Source organism: Pseudorca crassidens, chromosome 11 (assembly GCF_039906515.1).
Source record: "Pseudorca crassidens isolate mPseCra1 chromosome 11, mPseCra1.hap1, whole genome shotgun sequence".
NCBI classification, from domain to species: domain Eukaryota; kingdom Metazoa; phylum Chordata; class Mammalia; order Artiodactyla; family Delphinidae; genus Pseudorca; species Pseudorca crassidens.
In genome coordinates this window covers 5906572-5928341 of record NC_090306.1, presented here as the reverse complement: position 1 = coordinate 5928341, position 21770 = coordinate 5906572, and the positions used below count along the sequence as shown (strand labels likewise).

The following is a 21770-nucleotide window of genomic DNA, read 5'->3' as shown; positions in this document are numbered from 1 at the left end:
TGTTGCTTAGGGGCACCTGAATGCTCTGGACCCCCTGCCGAGTTGGCAAAGCCAATTCCAGCTGGAGCCCGAGGAGTGGCGGCCGTACCAGCCGAAACGCCTGAAGCAAGCGTGCAGAAAGGTGGGAGGTAACGAGGTGACACAGAGGAAAAGGGCAACCGCTGACTGCAGAGGTTTCAGTGTGTGTGTGTGTGTGTGTGTGTGTGTGTGTGTCTGTCTGTCTCTCTGTCTGTGTGCGCGTATGTGTCACCTTGCATCCCATCCCTCAGGTGGAAGGAACCATGTCTCCCCGTGGGGGAAACCCCACTGCAAAGAAAAATCCTCCCAAGGCAAACACATTGGGTGGTCTTGGCTTGGGCCTCTTTCCTCTCGGTCCCCTCTGTCTTCTGTAATAGGACCTGACGGGTCACACATTTTTTAAAAGGACGAAATACTCATGGACACTTTCTCCATCCAGTTGTCTTGGCCCAGGAAGTGCAGGGCAGATCATCTCCACATGCAGTTTCCTTTGAGGCTGACTGCAGTGGTCCCATCTGCCACTTTGGAAGCGGCTAGAGGTGGGCGGTGGCGACAGGAGGGGGTCGGGGGAGAAGGCAGTGCTTTCTTTCCTATGTCCCATCGTCCTTCTGTGAAGCCTTGGCTATTTGGTGACTTTGGTCAAAGGGATGCAGCAGACATTTTAGTAAGGGACAGGTGGCATGACAGAACAGTGGGCAAGAAGCAGGGGGCCCTAGCTCTGCCCCCTGTCACTTGCACACCGGAGCCAGCCACGGGGTGATGTGAGAATCACCTGGCAGAGTTCTAAACACGTATCCGCCGCCACTCCATCCCGGGGTACGCGAGCGCTCCCAGGAGAACGCACATCTCTGCTGAGAGTAGCTGCATGTGTGGACAGTGGCGTGGCCTCTGGGGCTAATTCTAGCGCTGCCACCTAGGAGCTGTGTGACACTAAGCACTCTCTGTAGCTTCTCTGAACCTCAGAGTTCCCACTTGTAAAAAAAGAGTTTGATACTTTCCTGCCTTTGACCCAGGAGGTTGAAGGGGAAGATTAAACGTGTAAAACACTCTGACGACCATGAGTGCTAGAGACAGCCAGATTCTGTGGGGAATATAATGACAACGATAATAACAAACCTTGCGAATGACACGAAGACAAAAGTGGGGATATTCACGGCTCTTGGCGGCCTCAGCTGTGTGTCCTCCTCTGATCTGAGGAGGCGGCTGGGTGGGCACAGGGCGACTGAGGACAGTGGGGGGTCTGTCTTCTGTGGGTCTGTGTGAGCGCGGTGTGCTGGGGGAGATGCCTCCAGAGCTCCGCTAGGACCAGCCGGGATGGGGGGAGAGAAGTGGAACGGGGAGGGTAAGGGACACGGCTGGCCGAGAGTGGAGGCCTCTGTCCTTCCCGGGATCCCAGGCTGCTTCCGTGAGTGAATTCACGCTGCAGGAAGCAGTTATTGAAGGAGCAGATCACAGAGAGGGAGGGGATTTGACCTCTTTACTTCCTTCCTTCGGTAAGATCCGTTATCAGCCCTGGATTTTTTTGTTAACATACTGGGCTTGGGAGACCTCAGCTTAGCTGCCCCTGGCCACCCAGGCAGTCACAGCGGCTGAACCCTGAGGATGTAAGCGGCCTCACCACTCACGCCTGATGCAGCCTCGAGAGTGCAGATAAGGGCCTCTGTGTTCACATGGCCTTTAGAAACAAGTCGGGCCACCTAGACCTGTGGGCTCCAGCCTCACCCATCTCCATGGCAACCCTGGCTCAGCACAGAGTGCCAAGCCTGATGGGCTGATTCACCGTCAGGAGCCTGGGCCGGGCACTGCTGGCAAGAGCAGACAGGAGCTGGCTCCCCAATGCCTCTCTCACCCTCTCCCGGCACCCTCCTCCCCGAGCTGCTGTCTCTGGAAGGATGAAGCACTTGGGCAGGAGCAGAGGTCTTGGAGTCCTGCCCTCTCCAGGCCCGTCGCACAGGATAACAACAGCTAAAACCAAACTCCACGCTGATCAGAAAAAAAACTGCCGTGGCTTGCTTTCCTTAAGGATCACAAGTAAACTGGTAGGACTTCCCTGGTGGCGCAGTGGTTAAGACTCCGCGCTCCCAATGCAGGGGGCCGAGGGGGGGTTCGATCCATGGTCAGGGAACTAGATCCCCCATGCATGCCACAACTAAGGAGCCCGCCTGCAGCAACTAAGGAGCTGCCTGCCACAACTAAGGAGCCCACGTGCCGCAACTAAGGAGCCGGCAAACCGCAACTAAGGACCTTGCGAGCCACAATTAAGGAGCCCACCTGCTGCAACCAAATAAATAAATAAATAAAATTAAATAAATATTAAAAAAAAAGTAAACTGTTCGTTCATGGCAGAACTGAAAGATGCCAACCAGGGCATATTACTAACGTTAGATTTATTAGAGATGAACAGAAAAGCCCCAGAGATCACAGTCCTGAAGAACAACTGTCCCCCACCTTCCCCGTGAGTATGATCATTTTGGGGGCCATCTCATCCCCTTGGGGCTTCTTCTGAGCTGCACATCTACAGAAGCCTGTATCCTCAAAGGCCACTGGGAGATTTTTTTCCAGGCCAGTGGTCCTCAACACGTGGTCCCCAGACCAGCTGTAGTGGCAGCAGCATCAGCTGGGAACTTGTCAGACGTGCAAACTTGTTGTCCCCGTCCTGGACTTATTCGATTAGAAACCCAAGTGAGGTGAGGCCCAGTGATCTGTGTTGTTGTCGTTGTTGTTTTTTGGCCGTGCTGCGTGGCGTGTGGGATCCTAGTTCTCCGACCAGGGATCAAACCCGAGCCCACTGCAGTGGAAGCATGGAGTCCTAACCACTGGACTGCCAGGGAAGTCCCAGCAATCTATGTTTTAACAAGCACCCCCAGATGATTCTGCTGCCCACTCAGGTTTCAGAACCACTGCTCTAAGGCTTTCATTTAAACACTGAACAATTGGAGGAATGGAAAAGCTCTTTCTGGGGGTTCTGAACCCAGAGACCAGCTTTTGAAACGCCAGTGCCAAAGGGCACGAAGCTACGGAGCGGGGATGTGAGCCTCCCCTGGGCGCAGGGCTCCTGCTGGCACTGGAAAGCCAGGGAGGGGGACTGGGGCTGAGGACCACCTTGGCTGCTGAATGGTGACAGATAAGGGGGAGGATACAGGACACGTTAAGCAGGAAGGAGGCAAGAGGTAAGAAAGACAGATACTGGCTAGACAACGCCCTGTTGGACCCACTGAGTGGGGAAGTCACAGTAAATGCTCAAGTCGGAACCTGCATTTGGCTTTTCCACATGCCTCCAGCCACAGACTCACCTGGTGAGCCCTCCTCCCCCAGACGCCAAAATGACTCGGGCAGCCCCTGCAGCAGGGCGCTCTTGGCAAAAACTTCCCCAATTTCTGCAGCCTACGTTCTCCCCGGGACAGGCTGCCATTGTGTATGGAAGTGGACTCTTTCTCAAATCACCCCAAATTCTAGGAAAACAACATTAGAAATAAAAAAAAGAACACATGCAGAGGCTGATGGTCAATGACCTTGTAGGTTTATCTAGAGTTACTGTTGATTGGACTGTGGCAGGCTTTTGTCCATTAGTAACTCCTCCAGAGGCTAGGGAAAGGAAAATAAATAATATAATAACAGTAGCAGTCACTCTTCATGAGCACTCACTCGTGTCCTCCATCGCAGGAGGTGATTTAAGTATATTATCTCATTTAATCCGCTCGTCACACTTATTTTATAGGTGAAACAGAGAGGTTAAGCAACTTGCTCAAAAAGACACAGCCAGCAAGAGGCAGAGCTGACTCTGAACCAGATCCATGCAGCCAGCAGCTCAGAGCCGCACTCTTCCCAACACTGTGCTCCCTCCCTGCCAGCTGGTGGACTGGAAGAATGGGAACCCCCAAGAAATTTTCTGTGGGGGACAAGAGTCTGGTCTGGACACTGTGAATTTGGCAGGATGCTCTGACCTAAACCTTATCCTGCCTGGTGGCTAGACGAGTCCAATTTAGGGCATCAATGCCAGCCAAGGCCAGGGCCAAGGGAGGGAACGACCACCGACTCATCCTTTGGGTCCGCTCTCCCCCTCCCCCCGCCCCCTCTGGTGAGCATGGGACAGGTGGTGGCCTCAAGCCCACCCTCAGAGGGTCCCAGGGGAAATGAACCCTTCAGGGCCACTTCTATCTTCCTTTCTTTGCTTCCCAAGGTGTCCACACAGAAGCAATGGTGCCTTTGGCTCTGTCCCCTCTGGGACCTGGCTTCAAAGTGTCAAAAAGTTCTCCATAAGAGGAATCCAGCCCTTTTGGGAAGCAGAAGGTGAGTGTTGAAGGAGAGGTGCCGAGGCCGCCCCTCTTGGGCAGATTCCACAAGAGAGGTCCCTGTCAACTGGGTACGCTTATGGGCCACTCCAAGCAAAGCCCCAAACTGGTCCCTCCCTCCCTCACCTTTCCCAAACCAGGGGAATCTCTGAAATGGGCGTTTTGTAGACAGATGAAAAGATAAGTCGTCTGTTTCGCCTTCTGAAAGAGAGGAAGCCTAGTGGTAAAATGTCAGCTTTGAGCAATGCCCTCAGTGATGCGGCTTCGCAGAGCCGAAGCAATGAGATGGGGACGAATGCGAGCGCTTAGGACAACTTCAGCCTCTGAAAAATTCTAAGGAGGGGCAGCTCCTTACGTAATCCTAACTAAACAACAGTTGCAGAAGCTGACAGCTGAGCTCTTGCTATGAGCAGGTACCATGATAATAACTTGACCCTAAGGAGAGTCACCAACTGGCCGCCTCCCCCCAGGAATCTACATTTCCGACAATTCAACCCCTCCTTCCCCCAATAATCCCCCTGGGTCATAACGCCCCCTGCTGCTCTGTGTTACTCTTTTACACAATGCAGCACCTTGAGCGGGGGGGGGGGGGGGGGGGGGGGGGGGGGGGGGGGGGGGTCTCAACAGCAACAAAAACAAAATCCAACCATCACCCCCCCTTCTCCCAAGCCAGGACCTCAGGCAGGCGGACTTCCGCTATTTAGTGCCCTAAACACTGAGAAGACTGTGGTACCTACCCCACCGCCTAGATAATTCAACATTAAAAAAAAATAATAATACAAATTGTAGGGTAAGTCTAAAGAATTAACTTTCCCCAGGTTCCTGAGCACAGGCTCAGCCTGTCTGTGGACCTCCTGGGAGGACGCGGGGTGGTGGCTGACAGCTACAGCCTGTGGGTACCACCATCTTGCTCTGCTGGCCTCTTTTGGGCAACTGTGTTCAGCTTGCTAACAGGGGAACATTCCCTGGAAGCACATAGTGAGAGATGTCCCAGGGAGAAGAGGAATATTGGGAGACTAGAGTCCTCCTGTCAGGCCCTGCTGCCCCTTCTGAATCTGAGGATGCTGGTGGGACTGCCTTATACTCTTCTAGGTAGTTCCGATCATCCCAGCTTGAGATGACGAAACAGGCTCAGAGAGGTAAAGTAACTTGCCCATGGTCACACAGCAGGTATGCAGTGACTCAGCTGACAGTTCTCTCCCTCTGTCACATGCACAGCATGTGCCAGGCAGAGGTTAGTTACTTGACTGCCTGTCTCATCCCGGGTGGAAGGGAGGTAGCTGGGTCCCCTCTCTGGGGTGTGGCAGAGGATGAAAGACCTTGTAAACTTCTTCTCAGCACACCTTTATGGAAATTAGGCAGTGACCTGGTCTGAAAAAGTTCAAGTTCAAGACTTGAGAAATCCTCCCTCCTGAGGACTGAGCCAGCATCATTTAAAAACCAGAGCCCTGAGTGGGACTTCCCTGGCGGTCCAGTGGTTAGGACTTTGCGCTTCCAATGCAGGGGGCTCGGGTTCCATCCCTGGTCGGGGAACTAAGATCCTGCATGTCTCGAGGCGTGGCCAAAAAAGAAAAAAAAGAAAAAAAGAAAACCAGAGCCCTTATTCTGCCTGAGAGCAGAAAAGTTTTAGCTAATACAAGGTGCCAGTGTTAAGTCACTTGGGGCTGAGGGATTGGGAGGGAGGCCTCTGCCCAAGGTAACCTCCTTCCAAACAAGAAGTTTCAAGTTTCCACTGCCTGCTGGCCAGACGTGCAGCAGACGTCAGTCAGCCCATAAATGCATTTTCTGCTGAAAGTAGCCATTCTGATCTTAACCAAAATCATCTGATGTGGGGGATTGTTTTGGGGCTGTTTTGCTTTAAATTCCAGAATACCATTGTGTTTTCCATTGTGTATGCCTAACTAAGATGCCTGGTGATCGCGCGCGCGTGGGCGCGCGCGCACGCACGCACACACACACACACACACACACACACACACACTCTTGCTGATACACTTTAGCCACACAGACCAGCTAGCTCTCATTCCATCTGTGGAACCTGTTACCACTTGCTCGCGTGACCCTGAGTGGTGGGAGATACCCCCTGCCCTATTCCTCTGCCACGATCCCCTCTTCATTTTAGTCTCAATGATTAAACAGCAAGCCCTCCACTGTGTGCTGTGTCCCCTGCCTCACCTGAAGCACTTCACTTGAATCATTTAATTTTCTCAACAGACCCACCAGGTAGGTAATATTAACTTGTTTTCGAGATGAGAAGTTTCAGGCACAGAAGTTCAGGAGCTTGTCTTGAGATCACACGGCAAAGAGGTGCCTGAGTTACAACCTGGACCCACAACAGTCTGACTGCAAAGCCCAAATTCTCAATCATGTTGCTAAGCTCAAAGGTCTTTTAGATCCATTTTGTTAATTTCAGGGCCAGAATTTTTCATCACTTTTATCCTTTCTCCTTCCTGGTCACAGCTGATTCTATTTCAAAAGTGGCGTCTTCGATCCGTAAAGGCCCCAAGAGAGCCCACAGGTAAGAGCAGAGGGCCTATCTTCTCACGACAGGAAGGTACCCGCCTTGGCCACCTGGCCTGCACGTGCCTTCGGAGTCTGGCGTCGCTCTGGGGGAGCCTGACGGACAGAGTCTAGAGAGAGGGCCTGGGACTCCTCTTGCTGGCCTCTGGCTGGAGAGCTCTGGGCACGTTCTTGCTGGCCAGCCAGAAGTGAGTGTGGCCACAGCCTTGCTCTGGGAGTAAGCTGGTACATGCCCTTCTCGTCCCAGCTGCGCCACCGCCGCAAGCCTGGCAAGTGCAGACACCGCTGCAGCTGCCCATTGGCCATTGTCCTTGTATCCCTATAGGCATGGCCTGAAGGTGGGACCCAGAGCCTTTGCCCGCCCCTTACAGCACCATCCTGCCAGCAGAGGACAGAGGGAATGAGAGGGCATCACTGCAGGCCTGTCTTACAGCCCTGGGCATGGGGCCCTAAGAGGCAGGAGGGTCACACCAGCTCCCCATTCTAAGGGTCCCTCCCCAGCTCTGGAAGAGAATGTAATTTCTAGTTGAAATGAGTTTTCGGATCTCTTAAGGGTTATCTGTCTTGGGGAGCCAGGGCTATAATTTGATTGAAGAGGGGGAAAGTAGAGTGTGGGATGACTTCCCCAGGCTTGTAGAAAGGAGGCTTTAAAAAGTTTGAGCACAGGGAGGACTTCCCCAGTGGCACAGTGGTTAAGAATCCGCCTGCCAGTGCAGGGGACACAGGTTTGAGCCCTCGTCCAGGAAGATCCCACGTGCACGGAGCAACTAAGCCCGTGCGCCGCAACTATGGAGTCTGAGCTCTAGAGCCCGTGAGCCACAACTACTGAGTCTGAGTGCCACAACTACTGAAGCCCACACAACAAGAGAAACCACTGCGATGAGAAGCCTGCACACCGCAACGAAGACCCAACACAGCCAAAAATAAATAAATAAATTTATTAAAAAAAATTTTTTTTTGAGCATAGGGATTTCCCTGGTGGTCCAGTGGTTAGGACTTCGTGTTTCCACTGCAGGGGGCCCGGGTTTGGTCCCTGCTTGGGGAACTAAGATCCCACAAGCTGCCCAGTGTGGCTAAGAAAACAAAAAAAAGTCTGAGCATAATAGTAACAGGTTGAAATCCATGGCCCCACATCACGAGAAGGCGCTTATAGTGCATCAGGGTGAGCAGGAGGAAGAGTCTTTACGGGGGACGAGTTTCCTGTCCCTGCAGGACACATTCTGCTGAGGGTGTCTTCCCACACAACAGAGGGGGGCATGGATGTGAGGGGTGCATGCAAACTGCGACACTGCAATTGTTCATCTAGATGGGAAGAGGCGTTTTTGGTTCGGATTTGTAAATAACTTTGTCTTAGTCCATTAAGGCTGCTGTAACAAAGCACTGTGGACAGGGTAGAAGTCCAAGATCAAGGCACCAGCAGACTTGGCATCTGGTTTGGACTCAGTTCCCGGTTCATAGAGGGTTATCTTCTCACTAGAATCTCACATGGTTGAAGGGAGACGGGAACTCTGGGGCCTCTTCTTCTTTTTTTAAAAATAAATTTATTTATTTTATTTATTTATTTTTGGCTGTCTAGAGAGAGAGCCTGGGACTCCTCTTGGGTCTTCGTTGCTGTGTGCAGGCTTCCTCTGGTTGCGGCGAGCAGGGGCTACTCTTCGTTGTGGTGCACGGGCGTCTCATTGCAGTGGCTTCCCTTTGTTGCAGAACAGAGACTCTAGGCACACGGGCTTCAGTAGTTGCAACACGCGGGCTTCAGTACTTGCAGCACGTGGGCTCAGTAGTTGTGGCTCATGGGCTCTAGAGTTCAGGCTCAGTAGTCGTGGCGCATGGGCTTAGTTGCTCCGTGGCATGTGGGATCTTCCTGGACCAGGGCTCAAATCCATGTCCCCTGCATTGGGAGGCGGATTCTTTTTTTTTTTTTTTTTTTTTTTTTTAGTGATACACGGGCCTCTCACTGTTGTGGCCTCTCCCGCTGCGGAGCACAGGCTCTGGGCGCGCAGGCTCAGTGGCCATGGCTCACGGGCCTAGCCGCTCCATGGCATGTGGGATCTTCCCAGAGCAGGGCACGAACCCGTGTCCTCTGCATTGGCAGGCGGACTCTCAACCACTGCACCACCAGGGGAGCCCGGGAGGCGGATTCTTAACCACTGCGTCACCAGAGAGGTCCCGCCTCTTCTTATAAGGGCACTAATTCCATTCATGAGGGCCCCATCCTCATGACCTAATCACCCCCAACAGCCTCGACTCCAAATAAAACTGCATTGGACTTTAGGATTTAACATATGAATTTGGAGAGGCGCAAACAGTCTATAGCAAACTATCTTTTAAACTAAACTTCCCAAAGAAGACATACAGATGGCCAACGGGCACATGAAAAGATGCTCAACATCACTAAACATCAGGGGAATGCAAATCAAAACCACAATCAGATATCATGTTATACCTGTCACAATGGCTATTATCCAAAGGACAACAAATAACAAGTGTTGATGATGATGTGGAGAAAGGGAACCTTGTGCAGTCTTGGTGGAAATGTAAATTTGTGCACCCAGTATGGAAAAGAGTATGGCAGTTTCTCAAAAGATTAAAAATAGAACTACCACATGATGCAGCAATTTCACTTCTGGTTACATATCCAAAGAACATGAAAACTAATTCGAAAAGATACATGCACCCCTATGTTCACTGCAGCACTATTTACAATAGCCAAGACATGGAAACAGGCTAAATGTCCATCCATAGATAAATGTATAAAGAAGACATGGTACATATATACACTAGAATATTATTCAGCCATAAAAAAGATAGAAATCACACGATTTGTGACAACATGGATGGACCTGGAGGGTATTATGCTAAATGAAATCTGGAACACAAAACAAATGAACAAACCAAACCCAACCAAACCCACAGACACAGAGAACAGATTGGTGGTTGCCTGAGGGAAGGAAGGCTGGGGAGGTGGGTAAAATGGGCGAAGGGGATTCAGAGGTACAAATTTTCAGTTATAAAATAAATAAGTCAAGGGGATGTGATGTACAGCAAGGTAACTATAGTCAGTGATATTGTTTTGCAGATTTGAAAGCTGCTCTCATCTCAAGAAAAAAAAATTCTGTAACTTTGTATGGTGACAGATGGTAAGTAGACTTACTCTGGCTATCATTTTGCAACGTGTATGAATGTCAAATCATTACGTTGTACACTGGAAACTAAAGGAATGTTGTATGTCGATCATACTTCAATTAAAACACACACATGCTGTAGAGAAGAAATTAAACACAACATTGCAAATCAACTATACCTCAATAAAATGAAAACACACACAACACCCCAAACTTGAAGAGCAAAGAATTCGCAACTATGTATGATTTTGCTGATCTTTCATTTAAAGATTCAATAAATCAACCTTATCATTTGCTACTGATTCAATCAGTGTAAGTTTAAAGATAAATTAAAACTAAAATGCTATAGAAATGTGTTTTGAATTCACTAAAACGGTCTAATTTATGATATTTTTAACCCCCAGTCAAGGATTTTCTCGTGTGGTGTTGTTTCTGCCCTTGGACACTGACATGCGGCTCAGACTGGGAGGAAAAGGGGCCTCCTCTAAGCAGTTTGGAGGCAGGGGCTCGGTAGGAGTCATGGCCCCCATCTGCCTGAGTCTGAGAGAGGTGGATGCTGGGACCTTGAGAGTGTAGCGGGTAGGCTGTGGAGGGTGACTTCCCTAACACAGCCAGGGACACCGTTTCTGCTCCCTCGCACAACGCCTGGCAAGAGGATTGAGCAAAAGGACTGACTGACTTTCTCCACGTCAACAGTCCACACACCTCTCTGCTCAGGGATCTTCCCTGGGATCAAACAGATCTGGCCCCTCTCCTGCAAGTCAGTGGGCTTTGTCCTCCCTGCTACGTAGCCAGGCTGTACATCACAACTCAGAGGTCTGCGTCTCCAGAGACCCCCGGGGGGCGCATCTCCCTTTCCAAAGTCCTCAGGGGCAAGGCCAGAGAAGGCCAGCCGAGCCTTCTAGTTTCCATTTGTGGGAAAGACAGCACCCTGCTCTTTCCCAGCAAAGACAAATCGCCCAAGCTCCAGGACTAGGAATACAGAACACTTGTTGAATTAATCTCGAGTCCAAGCCACTCCTTGGGCCAGGATTAAGCTGACAGTCAGAGCAAGGATGGGTGGGGAGGCCAGAGTTCCAGTCAGGGCTGCCCTTGATCCTCGGGGAACTTAGGGGCTCTCTAATGCCTTCCTCAAAGTCCCCACAGCTCCCCTGTGCAGTCCTGGAGAGCAGTGAGGCAACCCACACCTCATGGCAGAAACGTGGGATTCCGGACAGAGCAGGGGTTGCCTGGAAACCAATATGCGGTGTTTGATATGGGGAGGTTCATGGGTCTCTGGAGAAAAAAGCAAAAAAACCGGGGACTGTGTGTTTCTGGAGGCAGGTCCCATTGATTTCATGGGATTCCCCCAAAATGTTCAGACCTGCCAGTTGAGGATGACGGCAAGCAGTACTTAAAAGCTATCCAGGGACTTCCCTCGTGGCGCAATGGCTGGGAATCCTCCTGCCAATGCAGGGGACATGAGTTCGAACTCTGGTCTGGGAGGATCCCACATGCCGTGGGGCAACTAAGCCTGTGTGCCACAACTACTGAGCCTGCGCTCTAGAGCCTGCGCGCCACAACTACGGAGCCCATGTGCCACAACTACGGAGCCCATGTGCCACAACTACTTAAGCCCGTGTGCCTAGAGCCTGTGCTCCGCAAGAGGAGAAGCCACCGCAATGAGAAGCCCGCGCACCGCAATGACGACTAGCCCCAGCTCGCTGCAACTAGACAAAGCCCACGCAGCAACGAAGACCCAACGCAGCCCAAAATAAGTAAATAAAAAATAAATAAATTTATTAAACAAAAAACCAAACAGAAAACTATCCAGAACTAAGTATTTCTTTGGTGGAGGGGAGGAATTACTGGATGGATGTAATTAAAATAAAATTATCTCATCTGGAGACAGGACGCTGCTTTCCACAGCTGCCTGCCATCACTTGACGGAAAATGCAAATGTCCCTGGACCAGCATTACTTTTTCCACGGAATGAAACAGGCAAGTGATCTGCAGTCAGACTTTAAAAACATAAATTAAAAAAAAATATTGTTTAGATTAGCGCTTTTGGTCTCCTTAATTATCTCTGGGTGAACCTGGGTTCGACAGGCTCTTCCCCAGATTGTCAAACCCCAAAACCATGAAGTCATTGCTCTTCTGTAAGTAAGAGGGAAAGACGGTTTCTGCAAGTCTTTGGTTGAAAAGACCTGAGGCGGTTCCAAATAAAGTTCCCCTGACCCCGCCCCCGGAGGGAGGCAGGAATGCGGCACAAAAACATGAAGCTTCCTGCAACTTTTTCTTCACGCTCCTCTCCCCAGACTCTCCAGAACATGCAGCCACCAAGGAGGCAACAGGACCACAGAAGCCACCGTAACCCATGACGTCGGGTTACCTGACGTCGGGAACCCTGACCTCACAGCCAGGCACACCCAAGAAAGACGGTCAAGGCTTGTGCTCTTTGGCAGAAAAGGTGCTTTTGTTAAGTCCCAGGCGTATTATTAAGTCCCAAACTGTGCAACCAATCCCCCAAACCGTGCCTCCTTGTAAAATGGAATCGAACAGGAAAACAGACAAATCGAACACGGACACACAGCTCTGTGTGTTAATAGTGAAGATTTGCATCTGACACAAAAGGAAGATGTGAGAACGGTGATGTGTGAGGAAGCCGCAGAAGACTCGTTTAGCGGAGTAAGTGCTCCAAAGGGCTTCTTATCAAAGCAGTTCCAAACTCAGGTCTGAACCGGCAGCTGCTTCCTTTGAGCACCACAGAGTGAGGTCTGGAATGGTGCCAGGTGAGTGTGCGTGCGCGCGTATGTGCGTCCGCGCGTGTAGAGGAATCCTCCCCACTCCCCAAATCAGGAGTCCCATCTGTTGTTGACAACCATCGCGGGGCAAAGTGGGGGGAAAGCCTCAGGAGTCCGGGCAGGGATAAGTCTTATTTTCCTGAGCAGATGCAGACACCTGGCCTCCCCAAACCTGCCAGCCTCTGTGCAAACACAGCCGGCTCTCGCAGGGCTCGGGCTGTCCGGGTGCCAAAGGTGGAAGCCATTTCACGCAAGAGCCCCAGCTGCTTGCTCAGGCCAGCACTGAAGGCAAACAGCTTCTGGGTGAAGCAGCAGGTTGGGTGGGAGGGGCTTCTGCCAGTGCCATCCCGCTCGCCCATCCCCCGCCCGGACCCCGCATTCCGGATTTCTCCGCACGCAGTTTTATTTTCAGAAGTGGGGCTGCCCCACAGTCAGACTTGCGGCCACACATGAAATGGAGTCAGGGTCCTGAGGTGGGAATCGCAGAGGTGTGTGGAGGAACGAGGCTGGCAGTGATGCAGGATGAGAAGAAGGGGGGACGTGTGTGGATGTGGGGTGTGCACCTGGCTACCTCTCTCTGGTTTCAACTTCCACACTTCCTTAGGCAAGTGCTCCCACCCTCCCCACCTCCTCAACCTCCTTTCCATACAGGGATGACAAAAGCTACGGCTGGAAGTTTACTTCTCATCCAGGAGGCTAAGTGCGTCACGCGCATGCGCTCCTATAACCCACAGCAACCCCAGGGGGTAGTCACCAGCTCCACACGGCGACGGGCAAATCCAACCCAGAGCCACTCTGACCACTAGGCAGCACTGCCACAAAAGGCTGAGGGCGACCAAAACAGAGAATCCCCCCCAGACAGAGGGACCCCACCCAGGGGGAGTAGAGGGAACTTGGGGTTACCAGGAAAGAGAGGCACGACTCAGGCCCCAGACGTCAAGAGGCCCCTGAATGAAATGAAGCCACGCTGGGTCAAGCCTGGGTACCCACTGCACACTTCCATTTCCTGACTCCTGTTTTGGGTTGTGTGGGAATGTCCTTTGCTCTAGGCCCTGGGGGTGGGGCTGGTTTCATAGACTGAGCTACTGAAGGGACCTTTCTGGACCATTTGCTCCAACCCACTGGTTGTACAGATGAGGAAACTGAGGTCTGGAATTCAAAAGTGACCTGCTCAAAGTGAGCTTAGGGCAGAGCTGGACTAACACACAGGTCCCTGAGCTCTGGTCCAGGCCTCTGTCCATGTTTCCGTGAAGCCTGCCTTAGGCCTGCGAGACACCATTTCTTGGGAAATAGAAATTCCCTGCTATTCCCATCAGTGAGGGAGGAGACGGGGTGAGAGGCAGGGAACAAAGGGGTGAGGGGGTGGGTAGAATGTGAAGGCCTTGCTCCTGGCCTGGACCAGCCCCGGCTCCCCACTGTACAGCTGAGGCTGCCCCTTTGGCATTGGAAAATGTTTCCCCATTGAAATTTTTTGGAGGGTGGGTAGGCAAAGAGGTCTGAAGGAAACCCAGAAACAACTGAAACAGAGCTGGGAAGTTAGGGTCCTGGGGGCACTGGAAGAGCAGCCTGACTGCTGGCTTAGCTGCGGGCACCAGAGGCCCTACTTGGGGAAGGCAGGCAGCGCAGGCTCTGCTGTCACTGAAGGTCCCACAGGGATGAGACTGGGGGCCGGGGAAGAGGTACACCGCTCCCCTCCCCCACCCCAATCACCCCACTGCCGCTGAGGTGGGCTTCTCCTCTCTGGATCCCTGCTGGACCACCCCTCAGCATCCTCTGTCCATGAGGTACTGGTGGCCCCTAGCCTCCCAACTCCTGCTCTTCAAGGCCCACATCAGGTCCCAAACACCAAGTTTATAAATTCCTGGTCTCAAGAGAGAAAGGGAAGTGATGACGTCATAACAGTCCAAGCAACCAGTTCCCTCAGGTCATAGCTTCTCTTAAAAGTTATTTTTTGAGAGCTTGTTGCCCCCCTCCTTTCATTCCCGCTCAGCTAGGTACAGCAGCAGGTGGTGATGGAAAGCGTGCTGAACTTGGAGCCAACCAGACCTGCCTTCAGACTTACCTCTGATGCTATCCTGCCACATGACCCTGGCTGAGTTGTGGAACCTCTCTGGGGACTAGTTTCCTGGTCATCAGTAAAATGGGGAGAATGTTACCTGCTCTGGCTATACAATGAGATTTGCAAAAGGACTTTGCAGTTACACGCTGCACAAGGGGATCATGGTGTTCCTTTATTCCAACACCTCCTAGAAGGGAGATGAGGGCTTCATCTGTACAGGGACCTGAATACAGGACGACTGAACAATAAACGATTCAGAGACATGAAGCTACTGCTGACCCCCATACACCACCCGTTACCAGGTCCCCTTGTTGGTTTTGTGATGGAGATGGAAGAGGACAGGACTTAAGGGACCTAGGGGTTGGGGTATTGGCTGGGTTCCTGTGACGCTGGGCAGGTCAGCCCCTCTCTGGTTCCCGCTTCCTCGCTGTGAAGAAGAGGCTGGACTGAATCACCTCAAAAGTCATTTCTAATTCTATACCCAGCCGTTCCTAGAATGAGTCATTTCTGTTTCAGATGACACAGCCCATCAGCAGCACCTAGCTCAGGCAGGGGCAGGTCTGGATACAGTGGGGTGGCAGGCAGGAGTCAGTGAGAGGCTGAGCAGATACCTGAGTGGCCTGGGAGCCTCCCGCCAGGCTCCTGCAGGTGCCATGGGGCGGGGGGTATGGAGGCAGCCTGGGAGTCCGTGGGTCCCCACGCCCCAAACCCTCACACAGCCTAGGCAGATAGCTGAGGAGTAACCAAGAGACTGGCAGGGGAGAGACGGTGCTAGGGAGGAGGGAGAGAAAAACTCCTTAAAGGACAAGGGCGGGGTGGGGCGGGGCTAGTCAGCCTTTGACGTTCTTTCCTAGAGCCGGAGTTGGAGACGGGCGGAGCCAAGGCTGGCAGCTAGCTGGCTGGCAGGGACACCCGGGAGGAGGGGGTGCCCACCACAGGAGGGTCTCCCTAGAGCAGGCCTTGGGCTGGGCAGGGCACACCTGTGCACTGTCCTCACTAGAGCAGGTGTTGGGTGTGATGAGTCTTGCAAGGGCAGGTCAACCTCATACCCCGTCAGCTCCAGAGAGAGGATTAAATCTCAGGAGGTTTTCCCTGGGGTTCACGGGGAAGCAGCTTCAAGGAAATAAGCACATTTTTGTTACAAGCCTCTGGTGGCTCGCCCCTGCTTCTACAGCCGTCTCTATCGAGAGTGGCACAGGGCCTGCCTTTCCACATGCTTTCCTGACTGCAAAGGGGCAAATACTGTCCACCTGTGAGCAGGGGATGTGGCCCGTGAACCAGGACACCAAAGTCCCCTATTCCTTGCCTCTTTCTTGGGGTGGCCCCTTAATCCCTCAAGGAGAGGTGCGGAGGGACCACTCCCCTTCCCTGCCGGCCTTAGCCTTCCCATTTGCAGACAGGCTGAGAGTGGCCGGCAGCGGGAGTCCTGGATCTCCCTGGCCTGCGTCCTCCCCAGGTGACAGTCCACTCCCTGTGGCCCCGCCCGGCTGCTGGGTGGGCTGGCGGGGAAGGGGGTGAGGCCGGCACCTTATCTCTCCCGGAAATGGAGAAACAGAGGACTCATCCTACTGAGGGCGCCGATAGGCATCTGCCCCACCCCTCCCCAACTCTCCCGGAGTTCTCTCCAGCTCAGATACTTATCGCTCTTCGGGGGGAAAAAAAAAAAATCAAGACAAGCTAGTCTTTCAGGTAGTTTCGAGGGAGCTCGGACTTTCTCACGCCGGCTCAGAATCAGTCTGAGAGCATGGGGCCTGAAGGTTCCCCCTCGGGGGTGGAGGAGGGATCCCGACGCTCATTCAGGGACGGGGCCCGGGACGCTGACACCCGCGACCTGCACGCCCCTTCCTCTCCGGCGTAAAGGTGCCAACAGACCTTCACTGAGCTCCTCCGGCGCCACCTTAGTCCCTTGGAGGGTCCGCATCCTCCCCTCCCCGCGGCCTCGGCCACTCGGGGGGACCACACCCGGGTCACGAGCTGCACGGCCCGCCACAGTCCCCTTCGGGCAGGGCCTTGAGTCCCCAGCAGAGGGGGTGCTCCGTTTCTCCCTCCTGCACTCGGAGGGGATCGGGGTGGGAGCAAACACCCCCCCCCACACACCCCCGGTTCACTAGTGCCCCGCGCCCCCTGCCCGCCCCGCTTCGGACCAGCCCCGGACCAACGCGCCCTCCCAGCCCGTCTCAGCCCCCGCCGAGAAGCCAGCGGGCGGCCGCAGTGCCCTCTCCTCCCGCCAGGAGTCTTCCCCTGCGCAGGCGATGCCGGTGACCGGCAACCCCGACCGCGGACCGGGTGCCCGGGGTGGACAGGTGGCCCCGGAGAGGAGCGCGCGGCAGTCGCGCTCACTCACCCAGAAGATGAAGTTAAATCCGAACAGCAGATATTTGATGCACTTGGTGCCTCCTTTGACCGGCATGGTGCACGCTAGACTGGCCTGGGCCGGACTGGTGTGGGACGGGGGCGCTTGAGGCCGGGACGTGCGGGACCAGTCTTCGGACCGAGGTGCTGGCGGCTGCGGGTTGGCCTCAGGACTGCACTTTTAAAAAGTGCCACTCCTCGGGCGCGCGCCGCCGCGGTGCGCATGTGCCGGGCCCCGCCTCTGCCCCCGCCCTCGCCCCCGCCCCCGCCCCACCTGCCCCGCCCCGCCCCGCCCAGGTCCGGTGGCCGCAGCCCCTCCCGCCTCTGGCGCGGCCCTTCCCACCGAGTCGGCCGGCTTTGACTTCCCGCCGTCCTCCCCGTTTCCTCCCAGCAGTCCTGGGGTCTTTCCAGTCAGTCATCTTCGGCTGCTTTCGTCCCGGAGTAAGTGGAGGCCTCGCCCTTCCGGTTGTCCCCTGGTTTCCGTCCTTCTCGAGCCCTCTGCTTTGGGAGACCCCTTCCCCGGTGGTCGGGGCCGAGGTCCCTTAACCCCAGGCCGGCTGCCGCAGAATGAGGGCTCTTCTTGCTTTGGCCTCGATTTAAACAGAAGCTGCCTGGCCTTATGTCTCCCTGGGGCGGCTCCTTGCAAACCTTCCCTCGTGAAGCACACTATTACTCGGCACAGCATGCGGAGCAGGAGGAATTAGAAGCTCGCCGTCCAGGTGGGAAGATCGGTCGGAAGCTTATGGGAGTAATTCTCAGATACCATCACTGAATAGTAATATGTCTGAGGGCCGGGCAGTCCGGGAGTGCTTCCTGGACTTGAGGTTCAGATGGCCCAGAGGAGAAGACAAAGCCTGTGGCCTGGCTTCTGTTCTTGCCTCTACTCCCCGTCACCCGCGCTCTTGCCCTTTGACTCTGCCCACTGCTACCTCTTTGAAGCTCCAGTACCAGAGTGCTTAGGGTGTTTCTCCCCCGCTCAGAAATGTCACGCAAATGATAAATGTTGGCGAGGATGTGGAGGAAAGGGAACCCTCCTCCACTGTTGGGGGGAATGTAAGTTGGTGCAGCCACTATGGAAAGCAGTATGGAGGTTCCTTAAAAAAATTAAAAAGAGAACTACCCAGCAATTCCACTCCTGGGTATTTATCCAAAGAAAATGAAAGCACTACTTGAAAATATATTTGCACCCCTGTGTTCATTGCAACATTATTTACAGTAGCCAAGATAGGGAAACAGCATAAGTGTCCATCAATAGATGAAGGGATAAAGAAGATGTGTATATACACAATGGAATATGACTCAGCCATAAAAAAGAATGAAATCTTGCCACTTGCAGCAACATGGATGGACCTAGAGGGTATTATGTGGAGAGAAATAAATCAGAGAGAGAAAGCCAGATACTGTATGATTTCACTTACATGTGGAATCTAAAAAACAAACAAATATAACTAAACAGAAACAGAGTCATAGACACAGAGAACAAACAGGTGGTTGCCACAGGGAAGGGGGGTAGGGGTAGGAGAGAATTACGCGAGGGAGATTTAAGAGGTACAAACTTTCACTTACAGAATAAATGAGTCATGGGAATTAAATGTACAGTGTGGGGAATATAGTCCATAATTATGTAATATCTTCGTATGGTGACAGATGGTAACTAGCTTGTCATGGTGATCATTTTGAAATGTATAGAAGTATCGAATCACTGTGTTATGTATCATGAACTAACACAGTGTTGTAGGTCAATTTATACTTCCAAAACAAGCAAACAAACTCAGAAAAAGAGATCAGATTTGTGGTTACCAGTGGTGGGGAGGGGAGGGGAAGGGGAATTGGAGGAAAGTAGTCAAAAGGGACAAACTTCCCGTTTTAAGGTAAATAAGTACTAGGGATGTAATGTACAATATAATACATAATTAACACTGCTGCAAGTTATAAAGGAAAATTGTTAAGAGAATAAATCCTGAGCTCTCATCACAAGGAGAAAATATAAATATTTTTCTGTTTCTTTAATGTATGTGTATGAGATGTGGATAGTCACTAAACCCACCGTGGTAATCATTTCATGATGTATGTGAGTCAAATCACTATGTCGAACACCTTAAATTTATAGAGTGCTGCAGGTCAATTCTATCTCAGTAAAACTGGAAGAGAAGGATTCTTTCTGCAGCTCCCCACATTCAATGAGATAAGTTAAAATTCCTCATCTTGCATCTGTAGGGGACACTCTGCCCTCCCCAGCACCCCAGGTCTGCACCTGGCATGTGGTGTGTGCCCTCTGGCTGGCCTGCCTTCCTATCTTCACTTGTAGAAATTCTATGGCCCCTTAAACATTCCTTTCCTGTTTCTCACCAGAGGATGAGGAGATTCCCCCTACTTTTGAAATCCCAAAACCCTTTCGTATTTTTTTCAAAATGAAGTTTCCTTTGGTGGTTTTTTTTTTTTTAATTACAAAAACAAAACCTGCTCAATTACGGAAACATCAGAAAATACCAATAAGCAAAAAAAAAAAAAAACCCGTAACTCAAAATAATACTCACCAGAAACAGCCTGCGTTACCACTTTAAAGTACATATTTTGCTCTGTTTACTATCGTTGTTAGATCTGTCTCATTGATGCATTCATTCAAAAACACCTTTCAGTATCCTGTTATGTCCTTAGGGCAGGAGGGGGATGAGCGTGTTACAGGAGGTCAAGAAGAGAGGCTTAAAGGCCAGGGGGGCTTAAAGGAGGGGCCTTTGACCCAAATTGGAAAGCATGCTGCAGAACCCCAGGAAAAGTGGTTGCAATCATGGGAGAATCAGGCAAAGCTGGGGCTGGGGCCGTCTGGGGTCTAGGCTGGAGCTCACAGCTGGGGGAGGCGTGTAGGGAGGTGAAGGTGGGGATGTAACTAGAGGTGCCTCATGGTCCTGGACTCTGCAAGCGGGAGTGAGGGGTCACCGAAGTGTTTATAAGCAGGGAACCTGTGCTTTGGGTAGTTGGGTGGCTGGTGGCAGGGGGCGGTTGGGGGTTGAGGGGAGGAGCAGGCAGGAGGCTCCTTGAGGACAGGGACCATTGCCTCTATCTCCAGGCCTTGGCTCAGAGCTTTGGGGGGTTAGACTGAAAGGTGAGGTGTATCAGGGCACCTGCAATTGGGGAGCGGGGCAGCAGGAAACGAAGGTGAGCTGGGGACCCGTGGAGGTACGTTAGGAGGCTGTGGAGTAGTTCAGGTGAGAGACCAAGGGGTGGGGCAACGGGGTGGAGGCTGGAGAGAGGGGGGCAAACCAGGAGAGGGGGTAGCGAGGGCAAGATCAGAGTCAGGCCAGCTGGAGCCGAGGAGGATTTCATTCATTTCTTCTTCCAGTGTTTCTGGAGAGCCTGCTCTGTGTCCTATACATACCCGATGCTAAGACCCCTGTGACACTGCCCTGTTACCTCACCATCAGCCAATCAGAGAACTGTGCACGAGCTGATCACAGACCCTGCGACCCTTGTCCCTTGCCTGGCTTTAAAAAAGCTTTGCTGAAACTTTTCGAAATCCTTCCTGGAGTTTGGGGTTTTTTTTAGGGCGTGAGCCACCCATCTCCTTGTATGGCCCTGCCCTGATAAACCTTTCTCTGCTCCAAACTCCGACGTTTTGGTGTTTGGCCTCACTGTGTGTCAGGCACACGAACTCGTGCTAACAGGGGGAGATGTTGCCTAGGAAACAGCAGGGGCTGGGGCGTGTACCCAGGTCTGCCTGAGCTGGGAGAGGCTTCCAGCGAGGGGGACACCGCAGCTGACTTTGGAAGGTGGGCCAGCAGACAAGGCTGGGGAGGGAACTCCAGGCAGAGGGAACCATGTGGAAAGGCACAGGCACAAAACCACAGGCAGCTGCTGGGGAAACCACCATAGTGGGTGAGACAGGGAAGGAAGGAGGACTGGGAAGGAGCAGTCACGGAAACAAAGTTCCCTAAATGTGGCCAATAGTGGCCACGGGCAGAGGAGTCTTGACACTCTTTCCTAGGTCACTGCCCCTGACCCACCGTGGCCAGGGATGGCTGGGGTCCAGCAGGGTGTGGGGTGCTGAGGCCGGAAACCAGACAAGGTCTCATGGTGCTGTTGGGAGAACCTGCCTTGGGAGAACAGGTCTAAGGAGAGAAAGGATTTTATCTTTTTTATATTCTCCTCTCCTCTCCCCGCCCCACCTCCTCATTCACAAGTCCAGATGGGAGGAGTTGAGCAAACATTTAAGCTTATAAAAGAAACTCCTTCTAAGGGTAATTGTGAGCACTGACTGAGGTCATCCACCTGCCACTGGAGTGTCCAGGGAATGTTGGCTACTGTTACTATTACTGTTACTATTTACCCTCAAGAAACCATTGGTGGGAGAGGGCTATGGTGAAACATCAAATTACGTACAATCGAGGAGTCCTGAGAATGTGAGTGAGGAGATCTGAGTTCTGTTCTTGATCCCACCCTTTGGTTTATTCTGGACAAGCCAACTCCTCTGTCTGGGCCTGTACAGTGACATGTTGAATTAGGAGATATCAGGTCCCCTCTGTTGTGTGGTGCCCTGAGCCTCCGCCCCAAAGTGTGTTTGTTAGAGGCCTTTAGTCCTACAGGCAACCAAGAAAGGGAGCAACGGAAAAAATATGGTTTTGCTTTA

At 52.5% G+C, this 21770-nt stretch overlaps 2 protein-coding genes across 6 annotated transcripts in view; one reads left to right on the top strand and one right to left on the bottom strand.

The window, feature by feature from the left end:
• CD9 (CD9 molecule) overlaps positions 1-17343 on the bottom strand; it is a 35630-nt gene extending 18287 nt beyond the window's left edge. The window contains exon 1 of the mRNA XM_067695492.1: positions 17139-17343. Coding sequence (XP_067551593.1) covers positions 17139-17204 — 66 coding nt within the window. The 5' untranslated portion in view covers positions 17205-17343. The remainder of the gene's footprint in view (positions 1-17138) is intronic.
• Positions 17344-17448: 105 nt separating this feature from the next.
• Positions 17449-21770, top strand: part of VWF (von Willebrand factor) — a 197711-nt gene continuing 193389 nt past the window's right edge. For 3 of the 5 annotated variants that reach the window (XM_067695488.1, XM_067695485.1, XM_067695491.1), the window contains exon 1: positions 17449-17587. The gene's annotated coding sequence lies outside the window, so the exon portion shown is untranslated. Of the gene's footprint in view, positions 17866-21770 lie in introns of all 5 variants that reach the window. The other 2 variants (XM_067695489.1, XM_067695486.1) reach the window with 1 other exon arrangement.